The 23976-nt window shown below is 29.3% G+C and overlaps 2 protein-coding genes across 4 annotated transcripts; both read right to left on the reverse strand.

The window, feature by feature from the left end:
- Positions 1 to 78: 78 nt before the first annotated feature.
- Positions 79 to 6077, reverse strand: LOC122566102. Its single transcript, XM_043722847.1, has 4 exons — positions 6053 to 6077; positions 5377 to 5487; positions 1642 to 1826; positions 79 to 1355 (listed from the first exon to the last, which is right to left on the reverse strand). The coding sequence occupies exons 1-4, from the start codon at positions 6075 to 6077 to the stop codon at positions 990 to 992; spliced, it is 687 nt and encodes a 228-aa protein (XP_043578782.1). The 3' UTR covers positions 79 to 989.
- Positions 5702 to 21097, reverse strand: LOC122566229. 3 transcript variants are annotated; one of them, XM_043723192.1, is made up of 3 exons: positions 20946 to 21097; positions 9036 to 9241; positions 5702 to 7577 (listed from the first exon to the last, which is right to left on the reverse strand). In XM_043723192.1, exons 2-3 carry the CDS (start codon positions 9214 to 9216, stop codon positions 6862 to 6864), a joined length of 897 nt encoding a protein of 298 aa, XP_043579127.1. In that variant the 5' UTR covers positions 9217 to 9241; positions 20946 to 21097; the 3' UTR covers positions 5702 to 6861. The 3 variants fall into 3 exon arrangements, with proteins under 3 accessions (XP_043579127.1, XP_043579126.1, XP_043579125.1); XM_043723191.1 differs by lacking the exon at positions 20946 to 21097 and adding an exon at positions 18011 to 18162; XM_043723190.1 differs by lacking the exon at positions 20946 to 21097 and adding an exon at positions 18001 to 18156.
- Between the last annotated feature and the right edge of the window lie 2879 nt (positions 21098 to 23976).

Here is a 23976-nt window from a genome sequence, read left to right on the forward strand (position 1 = left end):
ATAATACCAAATTTCTAATAATATTAATTATTTACCCGAACGTATCTATATATTTTTCACGAATACTAATATCAATTTTATGCATTGAATATTTTCTAAATGGATTTTCTTATTACAAAAATAAACTAGAGGAATATTTCTTATTTCTTCAACTAATAAATAAACCATAATAAATTAGAAGTCATTATCTATATTTAATTCCACAGAAAATTCAAATCTCTACCTCTTAATTTTGTATAAAGATTGTATTGTGCTAAGTACGCAGACTGTGTCATTAAGAAACACTGTAAAAAAGGTACATTTTATCCTATTTAAAATGTATAATCTCCTTCATTATTCTGTTATATGATCACTTAATTTTTTTTAGTAACTCATACTTATATGTATACATATTATATACCTACTTACATCATATGCATATACGTATTTACGTATAACATACACATATGTATAAGCTATATATTATATCCAACATCAAATTCTGCATACACCTATTGCAATGTATGTATGTCATCGCAATATCGTTATAAAGTAAATTTAACTACATATACATATTTTGAATCAATGAGATATGTCTAATATAGATTCAAATCTTTGCAAATGAATTTTGATATTGTAGGAACTTTTCATTATATAGATAAATTTCAGAATAATGCCAAATTTCGACCAAAAATTCCTGCTGTTTCCCAAGAAATTCGTTTTTAAAAATTTCTCGAAAATTTATCATATTCAGTGGTTTGTCAAAGGACTTTCGCATTCTCATTCATTATGATCTCTTAGTGAAAAAATGTTATTTCATAGTTATGTTTTTCAACCATTGTCTTCTCGGTTACATATGGTATACTTCATGATGTGTATTAAAACTACAAATGTTTGTGAAAACAACATTTTCTTGTGGTTATTATATATGTTTTATTGAAATATTAATATTAAATAATATGGGTACATTTTATATAGCATCCAATAATTTAAAATATTCACTGAATTTTTTAAAACGAAACACTTTTCTTTTTATTTGAGAATTTCCTCTTTAACGGTAGCAATGCAATGGTATTTAATGGATTTGCAATTTCGTTTGGTTCCATTGAGTTGATTTTGTCTCTTCTTGATTTTATAGGTTGTGGCATACACGATTCTATATCAATATTGGGGACTTTTATAAATTTTATGGTTTTCGGCTGTGGTTTTTCTGACAAAATTTCCACATTAGGGAATTTTTTTAATCTGGTGCCATCGCAGGTATCTGTATTATCGAATTTTGTTGCATGCTGTTGAAAAGCAATATCCGCTTGTTCGAGAGTATTTCTAGCTTTCTCGATTTCTGCATTCAAGTCGATAACGTCGAAGATACGGTCCTGCAAAGATAAGTGACAGCATAAATTTATGAAATTCTTGTAATATCGTTATTTAATGAAACTTATACAAATTTATAAATAGATTTTCATATATTACTCATTTATTCATTCAAAATAGAAGATTCAACGGTATTATACATATATAATGTATATAAGATGATTTTAAGGTGATTCTGTATCTGAGTGGATGAAGATTTGTTTAAAAAATATATCGCCAAATTGACCTTGATTTTGAAATTTAATTGAAATTCAACTGATCTTTTTTATATTATGTAAATAATATAACCTGCATATCCCTTCGTTTACGCCTCAATTCAGCCAGATCTTCAGTAAACGCAGCAGCCGCACGCTCCTTGTAACGCCGTTGGCTGACGACAAAACTACCTTCAAAATCATCTTCGATTCCTCGCTCAGATATATAACCCAAGTCATCGAATAGGTCATTGCGATATCCAGATACATTATGAGAATCTAAAGTAATTGAATGATAATATTAGACATCAGATAATGTATTTTATAATTAATTTATAGTTAATAAATGGTATATGTATAATAGTATGATAATAGTTATAGCTTTTGAAGAAAATATTTTAATCAACTTCAGTTGAAAGTTCTTATTGAATATAATATTCTTATTGAATATTACTGAAGGAGATTATTTTATACGTGGAAAAAAATCGAAAATGTAGAATGAAATTTTTTCGTTTTAAGTCTAGTTTTCGAGAAAATCGAATTTGAAAAGACAGATACGCGTTTACTAGACTAATTCTTGGAATACCCCTAAACGCGTCATATTTAACTTTTTGCAAAATAGCAACGTAGATTTTTGATTTATTTTCATATGCAGAATAATCGCCTGTTGATCGTTTATTTCCTTCTAATCACAAATTCATGTATGCATACTTGATAAGTTTTCAACTTTGATTGTTTTGAAAATGCCCCTAATTTTCTTCAATCTTTTTATAAAATTAAGTAACAACTAACAACAACTAACAACAATTAACAACAACTAACAACAATTAACAGTGAAGCTTCTTCTACAGTACTCCGTGCAAGACTGGTTAGAACTGTCCTTGCGACTGACTAACGGCTGCCTTTTATACTACGGTTTTAGTATGCCTAACACACACAGATGTGGATGACCCATGCTCAAGTACACCATTTTTAATTACCCCGTATCGTAAAGGACCACGGATATATGATCAGCACTTATATTACTTTGTACCTCGTCATTGACAGAATACAGTGGCTCACGAAAGTATTCAAATGTCCTTCAAAACAGAATGATATTTTTCAAACTGGATCAAAGACTTGAATTTTTTTGAGGGGTTAGAAAGATTATGTAGTTGATTAGATGACATGTACTGTTACGTCCCATGACTCTCTACACAAACCAGACTCCATTTCTCGGGCAAAATGATTACCTGATGTGTAAACACGCTTATTGCCGACCCTCAATAATCTTAAGGACCCATCATAAATCTTAGAATTTTCATAATTAAGGTCCTTAAGACCATACAAGTATCTTTTAAATTGAAGTATTCCTTATATTCATTGTCCAGTCTGAGAAAAGACAGGAAAGTAGGTTTTCCTATGTACAATGCTACCCACGGGCGACCTTTCATTGGGAGCGGTCAGCACTCATCCTGACACATCCATCCTGATTCACCAGCCTTTTCCTTATCCAATAGACCGTTGCCCTCACTTTCCTAACCAAAATTGCCATCAACGAATCCGATGGTCCCGTGCGCTAAACACACCCATTACTAGTTTTCCTCCGCGACAGCATCATCGTCGAACTTCCCTGGTTTTACGTCAACATCTTGACTAGTTTTCTGTTCTTTGATTAGTCATCATCTTAACACTTAGTCAAGTCGAACGGGGAGATCTCCCTTTTTGACTTTAGTAACGCGTTTTCTTTTTTTTGTTGTTATTATCAGTTATTGTTTACCTTAAGGAACAATAAGTAGGAATTGTTCCCAATTAATTGCGTCAATTTTTTTGCTTTTATAAAGTACAGTATATAATAAAATACACCAATTTAGTGGTGTTAAAATTAACACGTCGAATGCCACGCTAGTTTTACAAGGATTGCGCCACGATGAAATTTTTATTATGCGATACATATAATGTTGAAATATTACTTACAAAAGATATGTTACGGTGTATAATCATCATTAATGAATTTATCTCACTGAGATCACCGGTGACCTTCGTGGCGCTGAAGTGCGATTTCGCGCGATTCACTTATTTTTTCCAATTATTAATTATCTCATATTGTTTCTTCGCGTTGCTAAATAACTGTTCTATGTTGCTATGTCCAGGAACCTACCATAAACCATAATTCATCCCTTGGTCATACTTATTCGGAACCGCAATAGGCCTGAAGAATCATCATTGACATTTAGCGTCTTTTACCTTACTGTCAAGGCTCTTAATTGCCATCAAACATCTTTCTAGTCGAAACTTTCTTTAGGGTTATTGTTCTTTAAGGTAAAACACGAAAAAGCGCGTTTTTCTCATGTTCGACAGCCACTGATGGGGGTGCACATAATAGATCTATATTTCATGTATAAATAAAATTATTTTTATATGTTTTATACTGCATTAATTTCGTTACATCATTGTAGTAACGATGGAAATAATAACAAATTTATTATTGTTGACATTTGTTTAAATCATGTGTTTCTACAAATCTTGGCGCGCCGGTCACCGGTGGCCCTCGTGGCATTCAACGTGTTAATTAAAAAGTTACATTATCAGTTATGACTAAATAAAGTTATAATCGAACGATACTACATTGCAAAAAATATTACAATGCATTATGAATTTTTAATTTCACGTTCAAGTCGTGTTATTTATCTTTAGTCATCTTTAATGATCTTAATTTTACCTATATTTTTTTATACTTTTAATATATACTTTTTTTATTTTATATTATGTAAACTATTTTATTTTATATTATGTAAAATATTTATTTTATATTATATAAAGATATTTTATATAAACAATATGTGAAATCGTTAAATAAAATCATTACCGCAAAATATTATTAATCACTTAAATAATTTTTAGATTTCTTTGTTTTTTAAGTAGTGAATGTTAGTCCTCGATACTTGGAAAAATGCGCGGTGGAAACGTATAGCTCGCTGTGGCGCGTGCAGTTGGCTAAATGTTAACTTGCTATTTACACTTTGCTGAAAACACATCTACACGTACCACGTGTAAATATTTAAATCTTAATGGTTGTTAGAATAAAGTGTATATTTTAACCTGATAACTCAATGTTATGATCGTTTTAACCATCTTTATTCTCAACCGAAATAGGGGATCGACTGATTCGTGGCGTCGATTATCGTATCGTAACGAGAATTTACGACTCTCGTTGGCGCGATCTACCGCGACTGCGTCTCTCCGCGAACGGTCGAACATGTACAAAAAATTTTGAAAAAAGCGTTTGATCGAAGGCGCGAAGAAAAAAATAAAAGTCACCTTCTACAACTTTATTATGTGGGGTTGTAATGAAAATTTAAACAACACATTTTGAAGAGTTATATACATACTATTAGTCAGCTATATACATTCTGAAAAGTTCATTGAAATCGGTTAATGTTGCTATGAGCCAGAAACGGTTAAAAATGATGAAAATTGCAATTTTCTACTATCCATCGGCTTTTAATTGTAATAAATCTAAATTTTAGTCCATCTTTCGATGCCTGTTGCTTGTTTCTGTATAAACTGATAAGATCAATTAAGCGGAACATAGTAATTTGTGATTCAATGAATATACATGTATGTACTCGTATATACTATGCTATAGTATATATACTCGTATGTACTCGTATAATTACAATGTATTTAAACGGCATCGTAAACAACGAGTCAAACACTCTTTTGTTTCAAATCATAATTAGTCTACAAATCGCAAATAAGAGAGTTTGTGAAAATGAATAATGTATTTGTCGAAGAGATGACCAATGTCTCAAAGTGTGTATAATGACGTCACTGCCCTTCGACTTACCTTTAGCATTGTCATGAACACTTTTGATGTAAGTTACAGAATCTTTTTTATAAATAAAAATGTTAATACTTTTGAGAGTAATTCTATTATTATACGACCATGTTCCAAGAGCTGCGAATTTTTTTATGCATTGTAATAATAAGAAAAGATGAAACAAAAAAAAGATATACAAATTTTCAACAATCTGTGATGAAGAATTCTCCTAATATACATCAAAAACAAAAAGTTAAAGGTATTCTCATAATATAAACAAAAAACATAGTATTCAAAAAGGAATCGTTCTTGCATATATGGGTAGGTATACAACATGCAAACACACTATGTATTCAGGATACATTGGAACAGTGAAATTTATTTACAAATAAGAGAGATTAACAGAAATACATATAGTAAGGTTAGGACAATGTTTTTCTCTGACACACTATGTTGTGATTTGATTCTTGACTATAAAAGAAAGAGTAGAAATAAAATAAATTCTTCGCTTAATTTTATATATATATAAGTACTATACGGTTTTATTTTACGTAAAATTTGCGAAAACGAAATATTGATTATTCAACAAGGTATTGAACATATTACATACATAAGTTACGTTCTATTTGCTAACTTTAATTAGATACTATGTATTAGTCGAAAGTATACTTTTGCTTTTCCATTGATAAATTTTAACATTTACTGTTTGCTCTATTTGAAAAATGCATTCTCATATCAAGAAAAACAAACAATTAGTACTTAATATGTAAAAGACAACGACGACGAGGAAATGAGTGTTTGTCTATACAATTATTAAAAAAATATCAAGTTTCAAAGATTTACGTTCTGCTATTTTAACTAATATCATTTAATATCATTTTAACTAATGAGTGATTCAACAATATTTTATTAAAAATATGATTTTCTAATTTTAAAGTAGACAATAAATAGGAAGAAACTCTTAACTTATTTTTCGCCTTCATAAAAATTACAGAATTATAATCGGAAGTCCAATAAAATTTACAATTATATAGTTTTCGATAATACTGTATAAACTAGTGTACGTAAAATAATAAATATGTGCGCTGTAATAAGTATATCTGCGTGTACTCGCTGGTATCGTATGCGTGCGTACATATGTATATGCGTATATTTATATTATGCGCGTGTAGCATGACTTTTAATACATACAAAAATTCTCTGCATATGTTATATATTCCTGGGTATATAAAATAAGCGATAATCCGATTGAAATTGTATTTCCATGATATTGCCAATGTATTTCTACTACATAAATAATTTTATACAAATATCTGTATTATTCGTGTAATGTGAATATATCGTTGTTTCTGTTGCACTGTCAATTAAAAGTGATTGAATATTCAAATAGTACATATAATACAAACAACATCTGCAGGATCAGTAGGAACAAATGACAGTCAATTGATCGAAAGTAAATGGTAAATAACGAGGGAATATTCTCATATTTGAGTTATAAATATTCATTCTTGTTCAGAGGACATGTTTCTCAGAGTGTTCACGGATGGAAACCTTCTTGCTAAGAACAGATTGTTCTTGGAGATTTTCCGTATCGGACATATTTTCGTTGATCAGTGCCCTGAGAGCAGCTGCCCTGCGTTCTCTTTTTGCTTGTCTCTCTGCAAGCTCTTCCATTTCAGACTCAATGTCGTTCAAACGAGCTTTGGTTTGCATAGCCCTTGTCGCAGCAGCATTAGCGGACAGTGAACTTTCGTCCTCGTTAATTAATTTCGACCATTTCGTAAGCATTGGTTTACTTTCTTCTAATCGATCGGTTTCGTCAAACAGCTTCGAACGTCTTTTAAACGTAGTTTCTGCCTCTTCGCTAATTGATTTTATGTCTTGTAAATTTTTCCTTGAACTGAGAATACTATCAACTTGATCCTGTCCTTGACGTAGGCGTCGTGGTTTTCTTAATACAGCATCAACCTCATCCTCTAACCCGAACGTGGCCAGTTTCGCTTTCAGATGTTGCGTCGTCGCTACGACATCGTTGGCAAAATTTTCAGCGAATCGACGTCGACTGCGCTGGCCACGGCTGTCGTAGACAATATCCTCGTCTTCGGGGAACAAGTTGTCGGTAGTCAAAGAAGGTAGTGGCAATTGGGAGGCACGAATGGAAGGATCTAATTCAAGGTCAAGGTCACGCCCAAAGGAAGTGTTGCGAGGACCAGAGAGGTCATGCGTGCCTGTAAAAACCGATATCTCAACATATGTACACTATTACACTTATACATATGTAGGTATGTATTACACTTGACTAATGAAAAAATAAATGTTATCTGAATTGAAACTCTCTTTAAAAGCCCACCATTTTATTGCAATGAAACCGCTTTTAGATCGATGTAAGTACGCTGCCATTCGCTACGTAATAGAATAAATAATCGACAAGTAGATATCGATAAACGGTTTAATTATAATTACGTTCAATTACGTTACAATTTATCAATTGTGGATTTATAGTATATTTCTATATTTACTCTTTTCCGATAAATAAGCTTGGTAACAAGAATTGTTACAGTTTCAAGTAACAACTTTCTAATGGGATACAAATGGGAAATAATTATTTATTAAAATATGTACTTAAATAGAATCAGTATGTCAAATATTTGTTACTATGTTCGTAAACAAAATATTCAATGATTGAATTCGGTATTTTTCTGGAGAGAGAGAGAGAGACAACTACTTATATTTCATTTTATTTTATATCGTATAATTAAATTGAGTGTTTCGTAAAATCTATTGATTTTCTCCTATTACATGCATATAAATTGACATAAAAAGATAGCAAAATCAAAAAATGAAGAACATAAATTAATATGAATGAATTTCAATAACATACGATATAAATACATTATAATGTGTAATCAATGCCTGTAATTAATGATAATGTTTTCATTGTCGGTAATAATGATATGTATCGTTCTTTTCAAATATTGAATAATTTTTTTTTAAATATCCGTAAACGAAACTGAAAATGTGATCTCGACATGCTCATAATGTTGGTTATTTATCATACATATCTATATAATAAACACATATATTAGCTTGGTTCTATGTAATTTCACAATAGCACAAGTAATGTTATTCCATTTCTGTAACAAGAATTGAAGTTAAACTAAATTAATATATTTTATCTTTAGCTTAAAATATATAAAGGAACAGAATACACGAGCAATTTAAAATTGGAAAAAATAGTAATTAATATTTTATTCATATGTGGAACCTAAGTGCTATAAAATTAAGTTTCATTTTCTCACTTTTATACAAAGAAATAACGTTTAAATAACAGAAGTTCGTATCATGTCACAGGAGATAATAAATCACTAGACGTTGCAGCTTTATGTCACGATTTTATTTTATTTTATTATTAGGGCAAAGATTTTCTTACGATGACTCTCTATAGAGTAAAATTTTGTTGTGGCTGTAACAGCAGATTTATAGAACAGTACATTCGATTCATTTCACATCAGGACTTGGATCGGACATGCCACTCATTAATTACCAATATAATGAAAAATAATTCAGCATTTTCTTACTGACAATGAAAAGAGTTATTGACTACTATGGTTGTAATAGTTAAGGAGAAAGGGATTAGGATAAATTCACCCCTTAAAACCATTTTGGAAAACGACTGAAGATGTTACCGATGTCGCCTCGGCGGGCTGCAATCTCGTCAGCCAATGAAGTTCTTGGTTCAGAGAAAAGCGGTCGAGAACTGTATTTTCGATCCAAGTGGTCGACCATTGGCTTATAATATGATTCTCCTTTGTCATAGTTGCATCCATATACGCGTGTACGCGGCCTGCTAAGGATTGGCCTTGACATCTTGATAGAACTATTTCTTCGCTACCTGAAATTCCAAAGATTTATCATAAATAAACTGTTAAGTAGCTAACGACTCTGTAAGTGTTCGCAAAGAGCACCTCTTTGCAGTAAAATGACCTCTATACACCTTGACATATTTTGTGATGCGTATTTTTCGTAGACCTAAGAGTGTGACCTTCGATACTGTGAGGATAGGAGTAAATTATGGGTATGTGTGAAAGAACGAAGGAAATACATATACGAAGAGATAATAAACGTAGTAAGGGTATGAGAAGAAATCTCAGAGGAATTTTGAAACGGTAAAGGATTGAAGTAGGGCTGTGTATCGAGTCTCACGTTGTTCTCGATAGACGATTCTGGTCTAGAAGAGAAAATTAAAAAAGTACGTGTGGGGGGGATAAGAATAGAAGAGGAGAAGTTCTGGATATTAGGATAATGTAATAATTGTGGCAGAGAGAGAGAGAGGGAGAGAGAGAGGAAGGGAAAGAGATGGGGAGGGAGAGACAGGGGAGAGGGGAGAGAGGGGAGAGGGGGAGAGAGAGAGAAGGACACATGAAAGAAGATTTTGATATTTGGTAAAAGTAGAGAGAAAAATAGAAAATGAGGGGAAAAAGAACAAAGTGAAAATGAGGGGAAGGACGCAATGGAAATTGTGGAAAATTTTACATATCTGAAAAAGTATAACGAGACATGTTAGAAAAAATGTGAAAAGAGTAAAAATAATAAAATAAGCCAAAGGAATTACGTACATAGTTACAGAATTATACAGTATTATTATGATCATATGTTTCTAATTTTAGCCTCAGTTCTAGTTTTCGATTTAATCTTAAGCTATCATAAGTATAGAGAGAGTGGGTGGATGAATAAGTATATCGTACTATAGTTATTGTAAACCAAGTCTATTTCTACTTCTTGACCGCCAAATTGAAATAAAATATCCATCTATCTATCTATCTATCTATCTATCCATCTATCTATCTATCTATCTATGTATCATAAAATTTGGTAGCTTTGGTCAATTTGGCTTCTGGATCATTTCTTTTGTTCATTGTCTTTTTGTATCTGGGCTGCCGATAGAATATAAAAAGTTTGGAGAGTCTTATACCTTTGCACATAAATAAGCGCTACTGAATTTCGATCTATATCCGACATTAAACTGATTTTATACCGAGTACGAATAAAACTAACTAAATCAAGTAGATCAAGGATATATCGTATATCAAGAACAAGTTTCATGGAAAGTGCGTTTTATACACTTTTCAATCAATTGAAAGCTGATTAAACTAAATTTCTTGACTATTTTCGCACGAACCATCGTTTAGTGACTATTTAATGACAATTTAAAAAAATAGTACGTAAGGGCACAAATATGAAATGTGCAGTATTATTAGGTTTTCCGAAAAGTTTCTTTCGTTTTATAAGAAAATAATAGACGCACAATGTTTTTTGTTTTATATCAGTTTATTAAATTATGTACGAACTTAGTAATAGAAATAGAACGAAATGGATCATACCTGATTCAATAAAATAATATAAAACAGAAATTGTTGTTCATCTATTATCACCTTATGAAACGAAAGAAACTTTTCGGACAACCTAATACGTATGTCAGAAAATGATAGCTGTTACTTTCAAGTAGCAAATAGGAAAATATTGGTTTGCTAAATATTGGCTATTGGTCTTAATAAAATGAATAAAACACATAATATTAATACAAAAATACTATGCTGTGCCTGATAAGGATTCTTATTTAATGCGAAATTTTTATAGATAATTACAGTAATCTTTAATAATAAAGGATTCAAATTCGCCAAAACACGGACATCAATTCTACGATCGTGTGACTACATCTACAAGAACACATCAAATATAACAATGTCTATACCGATAGATTGACGGATGTCATGGTCATACTTGGCCATTGTCGCCGTTGCGTTATACGGATGTGTGATTGCTCGTCAAATTCTAATGCGTTGCATCACTCCGAAGTTTAATGACATTGTATCAATATCGGATCTTGTTCTCTAATCAGGACAGTACATAGTAATTCTTGTATCGATGCAAGTCGCAACGAATCTACATACATAAGCCTCTCAGAAGCCAAATTGATTAACTCCACTTTTGTGGAGTTTTCAATTTCATTATTCAGAAACATAATTATCGTGAAACTTCTTTAAAAAATGTATAAATTACTTCCATGAATTTATTTGCCTAAAGGAAACCATATAAACAATCATAAATTCCAATGTGAGTATTAAAAAATATCATCTGCAATGTTTTCATACTTTTTTTTACTTTTTAATATATAATTCGTATCATGAAGCCTCTGAGTCAATGCATGCAACATGTAGAACGCAACATTTAACATATGTAGATTGTTTTAGAAGCCTACACTACACTTTGCTACAGCAGAAGGATATACATACACTACTGAACACAAGTACTTGAACACTTGCTGCAAGCCAATTAAAACATTGATATTTTTATTATATCTTCAACATTATGATAGAAGAATGTTTCTCTACTGTTAACTATTTACTTCTTGCTATAACTGAAACTAAATGTTCTGCTAAATTGAAATTGAAACGAGGATTATGTTTGGATCAATCAATTTCATATCTATCTCTAATATATAGCTCACACTTCGTAAAATCTATATAAACTTTTAGAATGTGGTTCGAAACGCGTGTTCTAATTGTTGTAACAATAAGATGTCAACGCTGAAGAGATACATTTAAAGTCACATAACTTAGATGTTTCCGTAAAAGCAATTTTCATTTACTTTCAATTATTGCTTTTTTATTTAAGAACCAAAAGAGACAACTGCAAAATTCAAGGCGTGTGTTACTTAGGAATATATCCTTTATGATGTACATATGTATGTGAAAAGAAAAATGATCCGCGCTGTACAAGTTTTGATCAACTTTTATCGTTTATGTAAATAAATTTTTACTTTATTTTACTATATTTCTTTTTTACTATTTCCGAGATAAGCATTCAAATAAATTGCGTCCTGAAAATTATAATATAAATTTATATTTTTAGTTACACAGTTATCTTTTTACTTATATGATTTTTTAGATAAAAATGAACTCTTCAATTGCCTGCGAGTATGTACTACCCTGTATTTATTCTATAGTATGTATAAGCACATTATTCTAATGCTTCACTCTTCATTTTTTGATTGTTTTTAACAGACTTTTCACTGAAAAAGCGTTTCATATAATGCTTGTTAATTTTATTGCCATAATGTCAAGAAAAAGGTAAATACACATTTTGTTTTGAATTTACATACAGAATTTATTAATATTTTTCTGATATTTCAGTTTGTACATGTAGAGTCGGTGACAAAAAAATTTGGACATTGTACAATTTTAATTTCTAAGCTCTATATTTTCAGTAAATGTACAAGGATCAACGAAAACGTATTACATCATGTTACATTACGTTATTATTAGTTATTATTTATTCTTGTCTAAATATTAATATAAGCACTAAAAGAAAGTGAATTTTTATGTCAGAAAAAGTTTCGGACACTAATACTAACTATACATAAAACTACATAAAAATACATATATAAAACTAAAACCAATAGTGATTATTCACTAAAGTTTAGTATTTAGTAGGGTATGCTATATGCTTGATAATATGGTATTTTGTGATAGTGAAAATAAACTTTCTTAAATAATCAATACTGCTTTGTTTCCTTCTTTTTTAAACGTTTTTTAATTGTTTTTTAACGTATCTGTTATTTCACGAATTGACTTTTTCTATTCGTAGTGAAATATTACTAACTATCGTATTTCAAAACTTGTATATTCCCTTTTGCTATTCATTCTGAATAAATGAGTAACGAAACTAATGCACATTTGCAATCCGATGTGCTCACACTTGCTTTTCTTTACTGAGAAATTTCTGAATGGATATTTTGCGCCTGGAACTTTTTGTGACATAGAAATTCGCTCTTTCTCAGTATTTCTTTTAAAATTTAGACAACAATAACTAAAAAATTCTTTTTCTACTATTATCTATATAGTGCAGTGTAACATAATGTAATACATTTTTATTCGTGCTTGTACATTTACTGAAAATATAAAACTCAGAAATTAAAATTGTACAATATCCAAATGTCTTTGTGGCCGGTTGTCTTTGAAATCTAGTAACGCCTCTGTCTTTACTTACTACACAAAATACTGAATACTTATACCATACAGTACATAATATTGATATTATGACTCTAGCGTGTTGCTGTTTGTATTATTCGTTTATTTCAATTTTTATTATTAAGTCAAATTTGTTTACTATTCACTTTCCAGTGAACTTCTTTATTTAATAAAATATAGTAAACAAATTTATCTTATTCAAAGAAAAATATAAAATTAAATATAAAAAATGGTAATAAAAAATAATTAAAAATAATTAAAATTTCATTAAAAATAAACAAATACTTATATAAAGAATATTTTACATATATTTTAAAACAAATTCTCGAAACCTATTGTTTTTATGAATAGAGATAATAAGTGACAAAAGTTCTCATATTGTAACATAATCTGAGTTATGGAAATTGGAGGGTTAATATTGCGCAAAAGATGTAAAAATAGTAAGAAGAGAATAGTGTGAATGGGATACTTTTTTAAATTGTAAAAACAACAAAAATTGTTCAGTTAATGGGATATTAAACAAATATACACTATACCTAAGTATTAAAATCTGAAACACAAATACTTTTGTATTTCTATTGTATAATCTTAAATTAAGATACAATACGTTATACGTATACATGGCAGGTTGCCAGATCATTTCATTTTCACGTATAATTTTCCAGTTGGCAATGTATAACGGCGTCGCATCATTAAATAGTTGGAAATGTGTAATTAGACGTTAAACCAAAAAACTATTTTCATCAAACTAAACTATAAAACAAAAATAGGCTCTGTTGAGAAACACTACAAAGGAATTAAAATTTCCCAATCATTTTATTCCAACTATGTATTTCACCATTTGTATTATATTTTGAAAATAACTTTTTCGGAGAAATAATGAATAAGCAAAGTAAAAAATGTTACAATTTTTTTGTAATATCACCTAACTACAAATAACATATTACTGATTAGTTGGAGATAATGATAATTTCAAATTGAAGTTGTTACTTTCCTATTGCCTTTTTTGTTTTTTAATCTTTTTATTTTAAACAATTTTTCAATGGAAAATATATGAAATACTAAATTCCTCGTGTAATGTTGCTATAGAGTTTCTAGCATGAGTAACCAGTAAATTGGAACAAGAGAGCAACTATAAGTTGGTCAAAAATAGACCATGTCTAATTTGGTGTCCGTGAACTGAACTGGCACATAGTACTCTCAAGTCCCGGACGACCGCCTTCAATTACGAAGTATGTCTGACCCTATTGTTTTTTTCAGATTCGTCTCTTTTATTCTTATTATTCTCTCGATTTATTTATTTATTTCTATATTTTTCTTCCCCTAATTCAATCATTTCGTTTCTGTTTTACGTAAGAACCAGCAAGAAATATAGTATTTCCGCCTTCGTAAGTATATTTCACTTACTTTCAGTAAAAGTAAAGTGATAGGATATATACTGTACTTACAGCTCGATACTAAGGTGGTATTGATTTTTTATATCAAATATTCAATTCCTATATTGACTCAATAATACAAATAAACGTAAATTCATACAGAACTAGATATTATCTAAAATCAATGATTACTTCGGAGGCATATATGTTCTGTTATGTTGTAAAAGATATATCAAAATTTATCAAAATATATCAAAATTTTAATTTAAAGTATATTTTAAGTAAGATATATTTAATACGTATTTAAAATATAAATTGATGTTATAGAGTGTTATGGCAATAATATATATGATAGAGAAGTATTTATATGTATACATATGATACTATATTTTTATATATTATATCTAAAAACATTGAGTTATTGAAATGTACGAATGGTGCAATGAATACTTACTTACCTATATTACTATCTTTACTTATTATTGTATCTAATAATTGTAGTACATACTTTTTTTAAATTTATATGCTTCAAGTTCTATCACATACTGTTAATTTATATTTATTGGAATAAATATTCAATTATCTCAGTATATATAATGTATCAAATCTAAAATATTTATTCTGAAAAGATAGATATAATACATAACTAACAAAATTTCTAATTCAATTTTTGCAACATTAAAATAGCGTGATCTATCATAAACTATCACGAGTAGTTTGTAGTGATTTATAATAATGATATACATCAATTATTTTGTTATATATTAATAATGTTATATACTTTTAAATATGTTAAACATTCATATTTTATAATATGGAAGATATATTTTTCCTTCATCTTTTTAAGAATCGTTTTCTTTCTTTGCTCATATTCTGTGCTTTCACAAAAAAATTACGTACTACGAATAGTATATTATATGCATATATTAATATAAAATCACAATGAAATTTCTGAGAAACTTAAAGTTAAATATAAGATGTATACACGCATAAACCAAGTTATTATAATCGATTCAGTTCAAACGCAATTGTAGTATTACAAGATTTTGATATGCAACAAATAAAAAAAAGATATGAAATTAGATATGATTCAATCAACTTGTAGACATTTTACATTGCTTCTATGTTATTACTATTTAAGTATACAAAATGTGAAAATCACTATTAAAAATTTCGTAATTTGTAACATTTACGTAATGTCATAGAAACAACGTAAACAAGTAGACTTCAACTACACAAGTAGTCAAACTAGTCAAAATAGACTTAAACTAGAGTTATACAAAATAATTATCACAAGTAGATAATATGATGTATATTTTCGAAAAACACTCCTTTCCCATTTACAACAAAACAGAACATGAGGTCTTTGATAATTTATTAGAACATGTATAAGAAACAAGAATCAAAAATGCAATATTATGTGAATAGCAACTGCAACATACAAAATTAAAGTCTAGAACTAAATTTTTTCTAATACAACCAAGTATGAAACATTATATTGCAGTTTCTTAAAAACTAGCTGACATAATATTTTTCTGATCTGTTCTTATAACAAATCTACCCATATACATTCGATATGGGAAATACAGCAACATCTGTCTATAATTTCCCTCCCAAGTAAAAATTGAATACTTCATTCAATTTTTTATTTTATTACTTCGATAATATTAAGTTGTGTAACGTATTATAATTATTTAAATTTAGTATAACAATCATCAAAAAAGTTATGAAGAAATTAATGTTATTGAGTCAATTATTTAAACTAAACAAAAGTTTTACACGTCATGTCTATTTAAAAAATTTTACCTATTTTACTTGTAATTTTAACGTGAAATTTATCATCGTTTTTGTATGTAGTTATTAATATTTACGGTTTTACATATATTAAAAGAATACAATTTTTATTTTCCAACTCTGTGCGACAAAATAAAACTGACTTGTCAATGAAGCTTAATAATGTTTATAATTATCAGCGGGCACTTACTAATTAAAGAAATATAAATTTAATATAAAAATTAAGTATCTAATGCACAACAAAGCTATTTAAATAATATTTTGTTATGTTAAAAAGAACATTAAAATATTTATGAAATGAAAAAAATATTAAACATTTTAAAAATGTTTATCGACGTGTAATAGCTATAGAAATTCTTTGTATTTTTATTTTTATTGTTATTTTTATCATCAACATTACTTTTATCATTATTATTCTTGTTAATATTATTAGTACGATTGTTGTCATTGTCATTAATATTTTGTTATTTAATAATTTTAATAATTTTGTTATCACTCACATTGTAACTAACATAAGTCTTATAAAGGCATATTTATTAAATTATGATGCATTTTTTTATGAAGTTTAATTTGAAACGAAGAGCAGGTACATACCTAAATAAGTACATACATATATTCAGTAGTGAGAGTGCGTTCGTTAACACGTTACGTAAGAACTACCAAATTTAGCTTGCAGACATAGTTTTAAAATAATGATATCGATTCCAAAATCATTTCAATCGAATCATTTTTTTATAATTTGCAACAAAAATAAGTATTTCAGATTTATTAACGACTTTCTATTTCAGCCATTATTGTCTATATTTCAAAAACCTTTATTATACATAATGCAGTTTTTAACCGTAATTGATATAATTAAGTGTAATCAGATGTTAGTTATAATACACAATTATTTAAAATGCCAAAACGAATTTCTTAAACATTTAAAAAAATATAATAAGTAATTCGAATTATTATAAAAATATATAAATATAACTAAATTAAATATTTTTTAATTTTTGATCAAATTTATTTAGCGTAAAATAGGTATCATAATAAAATTAAAAAATCGTGGAAGTTGTGAAATTTGATAAACAATAGAGATAAATAAAAATTAGGCTAATGAAAAAAGATCAGAAGAGAGTAACAATAGAGAGCAACGTTTCTATTTTATACGTGTCTTATGGTTATAACTTTTATCAGGCCCAAAAAAGAAAAGTTTTAAGATAGATTAATATAGTATATTCACGTCAAAGTCAATACTAGCAATGTAGATATTATAGTATTGTCATTATTACCCTATCCGCGATTTTTAACTGAACACTTTTCATCAATGACAGTGTACTAAATGCATTCAATGTTACTCGAATAAATCAATTTAATTTATACATATGTATATTCTAATAAGCATCACACAAGCATACATAAGTACAAAAAAATGTATGGCATTATAAAATTATAATATTTTGTACCTGAACTTACAGGGTATCCTATAAGACGTTATTTGCTCGGAAGTAGCGACACGACTCTCGCAGACGTTGTTACGTTCGTTATTTCCCACTCCTTTCAAGATCCTACCCCTTCCCCTTTATTCTGTTTCTTTGTCTAATATGTATTTCTCACTAATTTACTTGTACACGATAAAAGTATACATCAATCATTTTTTTGTCTTTATTAAATATCTACTTTCATAATATTTGATCATTTTATTACGTAATCTTAATTTAATAACAACAAGTACATACAACGGTCAAATATTTTTTATACATATGTATTAGTTAATATCAATTATAAAAATGAATGTAAAATTTAGAATAGAATCATACGATATAATCAGTAAAACATTAAACACATCCATCTATGTATATTCGCGTTATTTTGAATAATACGAAAAATGGCTTCCAAAAATATTACGTGCCATTCAAAGCGTAGTATCGTCAACATTACTTTTATTAACAAAACTACTGATCCAAGTCATTTTAGCTTGAGGCATTTTACGCCCAAAGCTGCACATTATAAAAGAATTTGCTCATGTTAAGTATATAACATTAGCAATAAGATGATATGAGGTTATAGTACATAGTACATATAATAAGTATACATACTTGATAGGTGTATTATATATATACATATATAGATACATACTTTTATGGCACGCTTTTATGTATCTTCTAGAATTAGTGTATGACTAATACTGAACATATGTACATGTATTTGAAATCTAATGCGTGGCATTTTACACCTTTTCTATTACTAATGCATGACACATATGTTTATGTATTGTAATAGCGAGTATATAGTATCGAACAACTATTAATAATCGTACATGTATTGTAGCATCTCCAAGCACAGTAATGTTATAAATTGTGTATATATTTATATATACGTTTCAGAGAAAATCACAATTTTACTTTAAGAGGTGCAAAGCTAATTCGTGGTGCAAAGGTAATTTATTTATCTAACCTCCTAGAATTTCATGTTCAACTTTATCTAATTCTGTATTTATATTTCTTTAACTTAATTCACCTAACTTATTGGCTATTTATTATTAGTCATAGCAAAGTCAATATGCGTTTTACTTAAAGAGCTATATGCACTAAACAACCCAGTCAAATTAGTCTTTTACGCAATATTAAATAATATCTGAAATTTTCTTGCGCGATGATGATATCGATAGATTGTATTACCTATGTACTTCTTATATCATATATGTCATCATATATATATATCATGTTCAGAGACGAATCCCATATATTTTTCACTTAAGATTTGTTGGACGGATTCTGTAAACAATTTGTAAACAGTTTCCAAAGGTGACGAAAATAGGGTTTTGTATATAACAACGAATCTAATAATCGGATCGTAATAAAAATTGTATTTTTAGATAAAACAAGTTTTGAATAAAAAATGCATTAAAAACACCTATCAAATGAGACGTCACATTAGCATTGATTAATTCGTTGAGCCATAAATAAATAAGAACCATCCAAAATCGCACTACTTTCAGTCGTTAATTATTCATGTGAAATTGAACATGCAAAGTTGAAACTTTGTGAAAATGTAGAATTTTTTCATTCGTAAAAAGTGTGTAAAATTTCCCCAATATTTCACCAAATATTTATTAGTTTCTGCAAAAAGATATTTGGCAACTAAAAGGCGTCTTCGTAGAACTTAATTTCTACAATTTCCGGAAATTATGCTTAATAAAAAAATTGATTTCAGAATAGGAATTTATATTTGTTTACGTTTAATTTTTCGCTTTTGTCATTAATTTACTGTGGATCATAATCATTAACATTACCTCTATATATTTTTATAACAAATATTAAGAAAGATAGAATTGTAATTTTATTATTAAATAATTAAAGATTTTTAGTAATTTTTATTATAATTATGCATTTAGTTTGGTCTGCATCATTGAATTCTAATAATTTTTACCTTTTTAATATAAATATTAATAATAAATGTTATATTATTTATACTATAAACGTGTCTCATTAATGTCAATATACTTATAAACAGTAAAATGATGTACAGTTCCTGACGCCATTATTTAAAATAGTTTAGGATTAAAAAATCGATTTGTTTTGAGTTGTACATGATAGTGCAACTCTTTCAGAGTAGAAAAAGCCCCCATCAGTTGCTGTACGACTTCCGAAAATTGTAGAAATTAAGTTCTACAAAGACGCCTTTTTAATTGTTAAACAGCTTTTTGTAAAAGTTAATAAACATTTGGGGATGAAATCTTGCAGGCTTTTTACAAATGAAAAAAGCTACATTTTCACAAAGTTTCAACTTTGCATACTCACTCATTTTACATAATAAGTAACTGAAAGTAATGTGATTTTAGACGGTTTTCATTTATTTACGGCTCAAGGAATTAATCAATTGTAACATCTCATTCGATAAATACTTTTAATACATACAGCTCTTATAGCTAACTTTTGGCACGTTGTTATATGCTAAACTTATTTGTTAACTTTTGTTTACAAAATTCGTATAAGAAATCTCGAATGGCAAATATATAGGATTTCTTTCTGAACATAATTTTTATAAATTTACGCAAGAAAATTTCAGATACCATTTAATGTTGAATTTGACTTTTGAGACTAATTTGATTGAAGTAAAAGCTTTATTCCTACATATTAGTATCATGTCAATAAATTGTTCATTCAATGTTAGCTTTGCACCAATAACATCATATTATCAGGTGTATAAAAATCGTAGGCATGACTATTTATATCTTCCAATCAGAAACTACAATTATGGATAAGTGCGTATTGGTATGAATTCGGTATTTGCACATTTTCAACTAATTATGTAAATGAATTCACGAAGATAACATTATAGACAGGTATTTCTTGTTTCAAAAATTATTAGAAATAAAAAAGTTACAAACAATTAAAAATTTTGTTACCGACGAACGTGTGATGTCGTAATATTACTGCGTCGTCTGCAACAGCGCTACAAACCAAGGAAGAAATTTCCTCTCTGAATAGAGTAACATGAACCGCATCTCTTATATTTATACACTAGGTTAGTATTGCGAAAGACTGTTTAGGCTGACTTCATGTAACACGCACAATGCAGTATAGATATATGCAGAGTCATCAACGTAACTCGAAACCCGCGGGCTCAAGAACTTGGAAAATGGCAACATAACCACATGTACGCTTACTATAACATTACTTGCGCCATCTATGAGTTGCTGCTAGAACTAGAGTTAAATATAGACGAGAACACAGAGGGACTTCACCGGTCCTTGATTTCACCGGTCCTTGATTTCACCGGTCCTTATAGTGCAGAGCGATTATGTATTTTAAAATTAATCATGTATGGAAATACAATGTTGTTTCGCAACATTTTTACAAGTATAATGACACTTTCTCTACTTCATTCGATATTTATCATTCTTTTACGCTTTAAACATTTTCTACTGTGTTATAATTTAAAATTTGTTAACAATCACTTTCTATAAATGCTTTAATGCTTAACTATCCATTTAAATATCCTCAATATCCTCTACCTACATCATGAGTTTACACTTTTTGGAACTTTTTGTACTTGCATTTGAAATGCCTTTTCAAGATTTTCATTAAATTTTTCGCAAACTGGTTTAAGTTATCAAAGTTTCTAAAATATCGTTACAAAATCTATCGTTACAATTTCGTATTATTTATTTACATTTAATGCAAAAAATTAGAGATATTCGTTACTCTTTAAAATAATTTATTTACAATTAGCAAAATATTTTTTTCACAGATACAGAAAAAAACATTGGCATATACGAGACAGTCTTGTAGAATTAAAATTAAACTTTACAAAACTTGTGATTCAGGTACTTTATAAAATAGCGCTCGACGTAGCTTTCGTTTTTGTACCCTAATACAGACAAGGTTATGCTATGACATGACCGCAAATACCGATCGAGGCGTAATCAAAGGAGCGAAAGAGACAATGACGCATCATTCTTCACGATAGCTGAAATCACTGACTTTTTCCAAGCCTGCCCAAGATCATAATTTCTTATATCCGTACCACCCAGTAAACACAAAATCTCTTTAACACGTTGACTGCCACGACACCCGTATTCGGGTGTCAGCAAAGTTTCTGGTCAGGCCACGTAACCCACATTCGGGTGTCGCTTATTTGACTACTTGAAAAGAATCGTCATAGGTATTTGAAGAGATATTCCATAATAATAAAACTGTTGAATTGTTATAAAAGTAATACGAAAATGGTTTATTAAAAAAATTATTTAGAATGTAAAATTTTAAAGCATTCTATACATAGCTGAGGTTGGTCGGGACAATTTGATCAATAAGTTGTTGTTTTCTTCAAATTCTTTTGTGCCTTTGTTCGGTCCATTCGACGTCTTTTATTTGCATAACATAGTTTACATGCGCGTCTAATGTTTCTTCCGGAATCATTTTTCCGAACGGCGATATTATGCTGACTCCATCGAAGATAAGGATTTTTTGTATTTTCAGACAACCCTAATAATTTTGCAACTAATAATTGTCTAAATATTCTAATATTTATATTCTTCCTTGTTGCAATTTTGTAAACCATCAAAGCGTTTACAACAGAAATTCCCAGAAGTAGTCGAATGCAAAGTTTTCTGTACCATTTGATTCCTTTTCTTTTTCTAATTGTGGTGACATAAGAAACCATTTGGTTGGAATAATCTATACCACATTTTCCTTCATTACATTCAACAACAGCTAGTGGTTTTAATGTTGCGAATAAACGAAACGAGAGATCATTCTTGAGACTACCGCTTGAGCGACTCGCATTACTAAAATATCGATGGGAGCACCTAGTAGAGAACGCTTGGTACTGCTGCATGCGTGGCCTGACGGAGATTTCTTTGAAAACACGCGTAGCAGTCAACGTGTTAAAGGAACTTGTTCACAAATTATCCCCACTATTTTCTGAAACTCGAAACAATTTCTGATTTAGCTATGATTCGTACCAGTGATAAACAAGAAATATACACCTCTTATATTTTTTATTTTATTAATGTAAGATGATTTCAATTGGATCGATCAGATTGTTACGAACAAGGAATACTTATTATAGACAAATATGAAAATAACAAAATCGCGCAATAATTAAACTTAGTTGCTTAGTTAATTATGTCATTTTTTTAGAGAAGGGAAGAAAATCTTTCTTTTCAAACAATAATGGATCAGTGGAATGATACAATAATTTTAATATATTCTCCATACACAATAGTTTAACATTAAATTAACATTAAATTTACTTTTCTTGCAGCAATGCTTTTGTTATAATAAATCATAAACTTCATTTTAATCATAATTTTAATAGTTTTTTTTTTTATTATATTGTTTATTTTTAATTTTACAATTTGTCCAGTGGGACATTAGGTAAAATGTTATAACATATGATTGAATAGCATGTGGATGGTTACCCCCAGCGGGGTGCCATCTTCGCGTTTTTTAGTTTATATCCTTTATGAGATCAGCTGGGTGTTTCCTTTTTAGTCTTCTTTCTATTTTTGCGTTGGTCGTTTCCGTAGCCAGCCTATTTGGGTGTGTTGTTACTCTTTCGCTGTACCTTTCCGCGTATCTGGTGATCTCCTCCTTGATCGTTGGTATTCCCAGGTCCTTCCGTATATCCTCGTTTCTAGCGTACCATGGGGCGTTTACTATTGTTCTCAGAATTTTTGATTGTAATGCCTCTATTTTGTTTATATGGCTCTTTGCTGCTGTCCCCCATAGTGGTGTTCCGTATGTCCAGATTGGTTTTATAATTGTTTTATATATTTTAAGTTTATTTTCTATGCTTAGTTTGGATTTTCGACTTGTTAGCCAGTGCATTTGTCTCCTTGTTGTCTGTATTTTGTCTGTTATTGATTTGATATGCTGTTTCCATGTGAGTTGTGTATCTATGTGGAGTCCTAGGTATTTGACTTGTCTTGTTTG

Source organism: Bombus pyrosoma, linkage group LG3 (assembly GCF_014825855.1).
Source record: "Bombus pyrosoma isolate SC7728 linkage group LG3, ASM1482585v1, whole genome shotgun sequence".
NCBI lineage: Eukaryota > Metazoa > Arthropoda > Insecta > Hymenoptera > Apidae > Bombus > Bombus pyrosoma.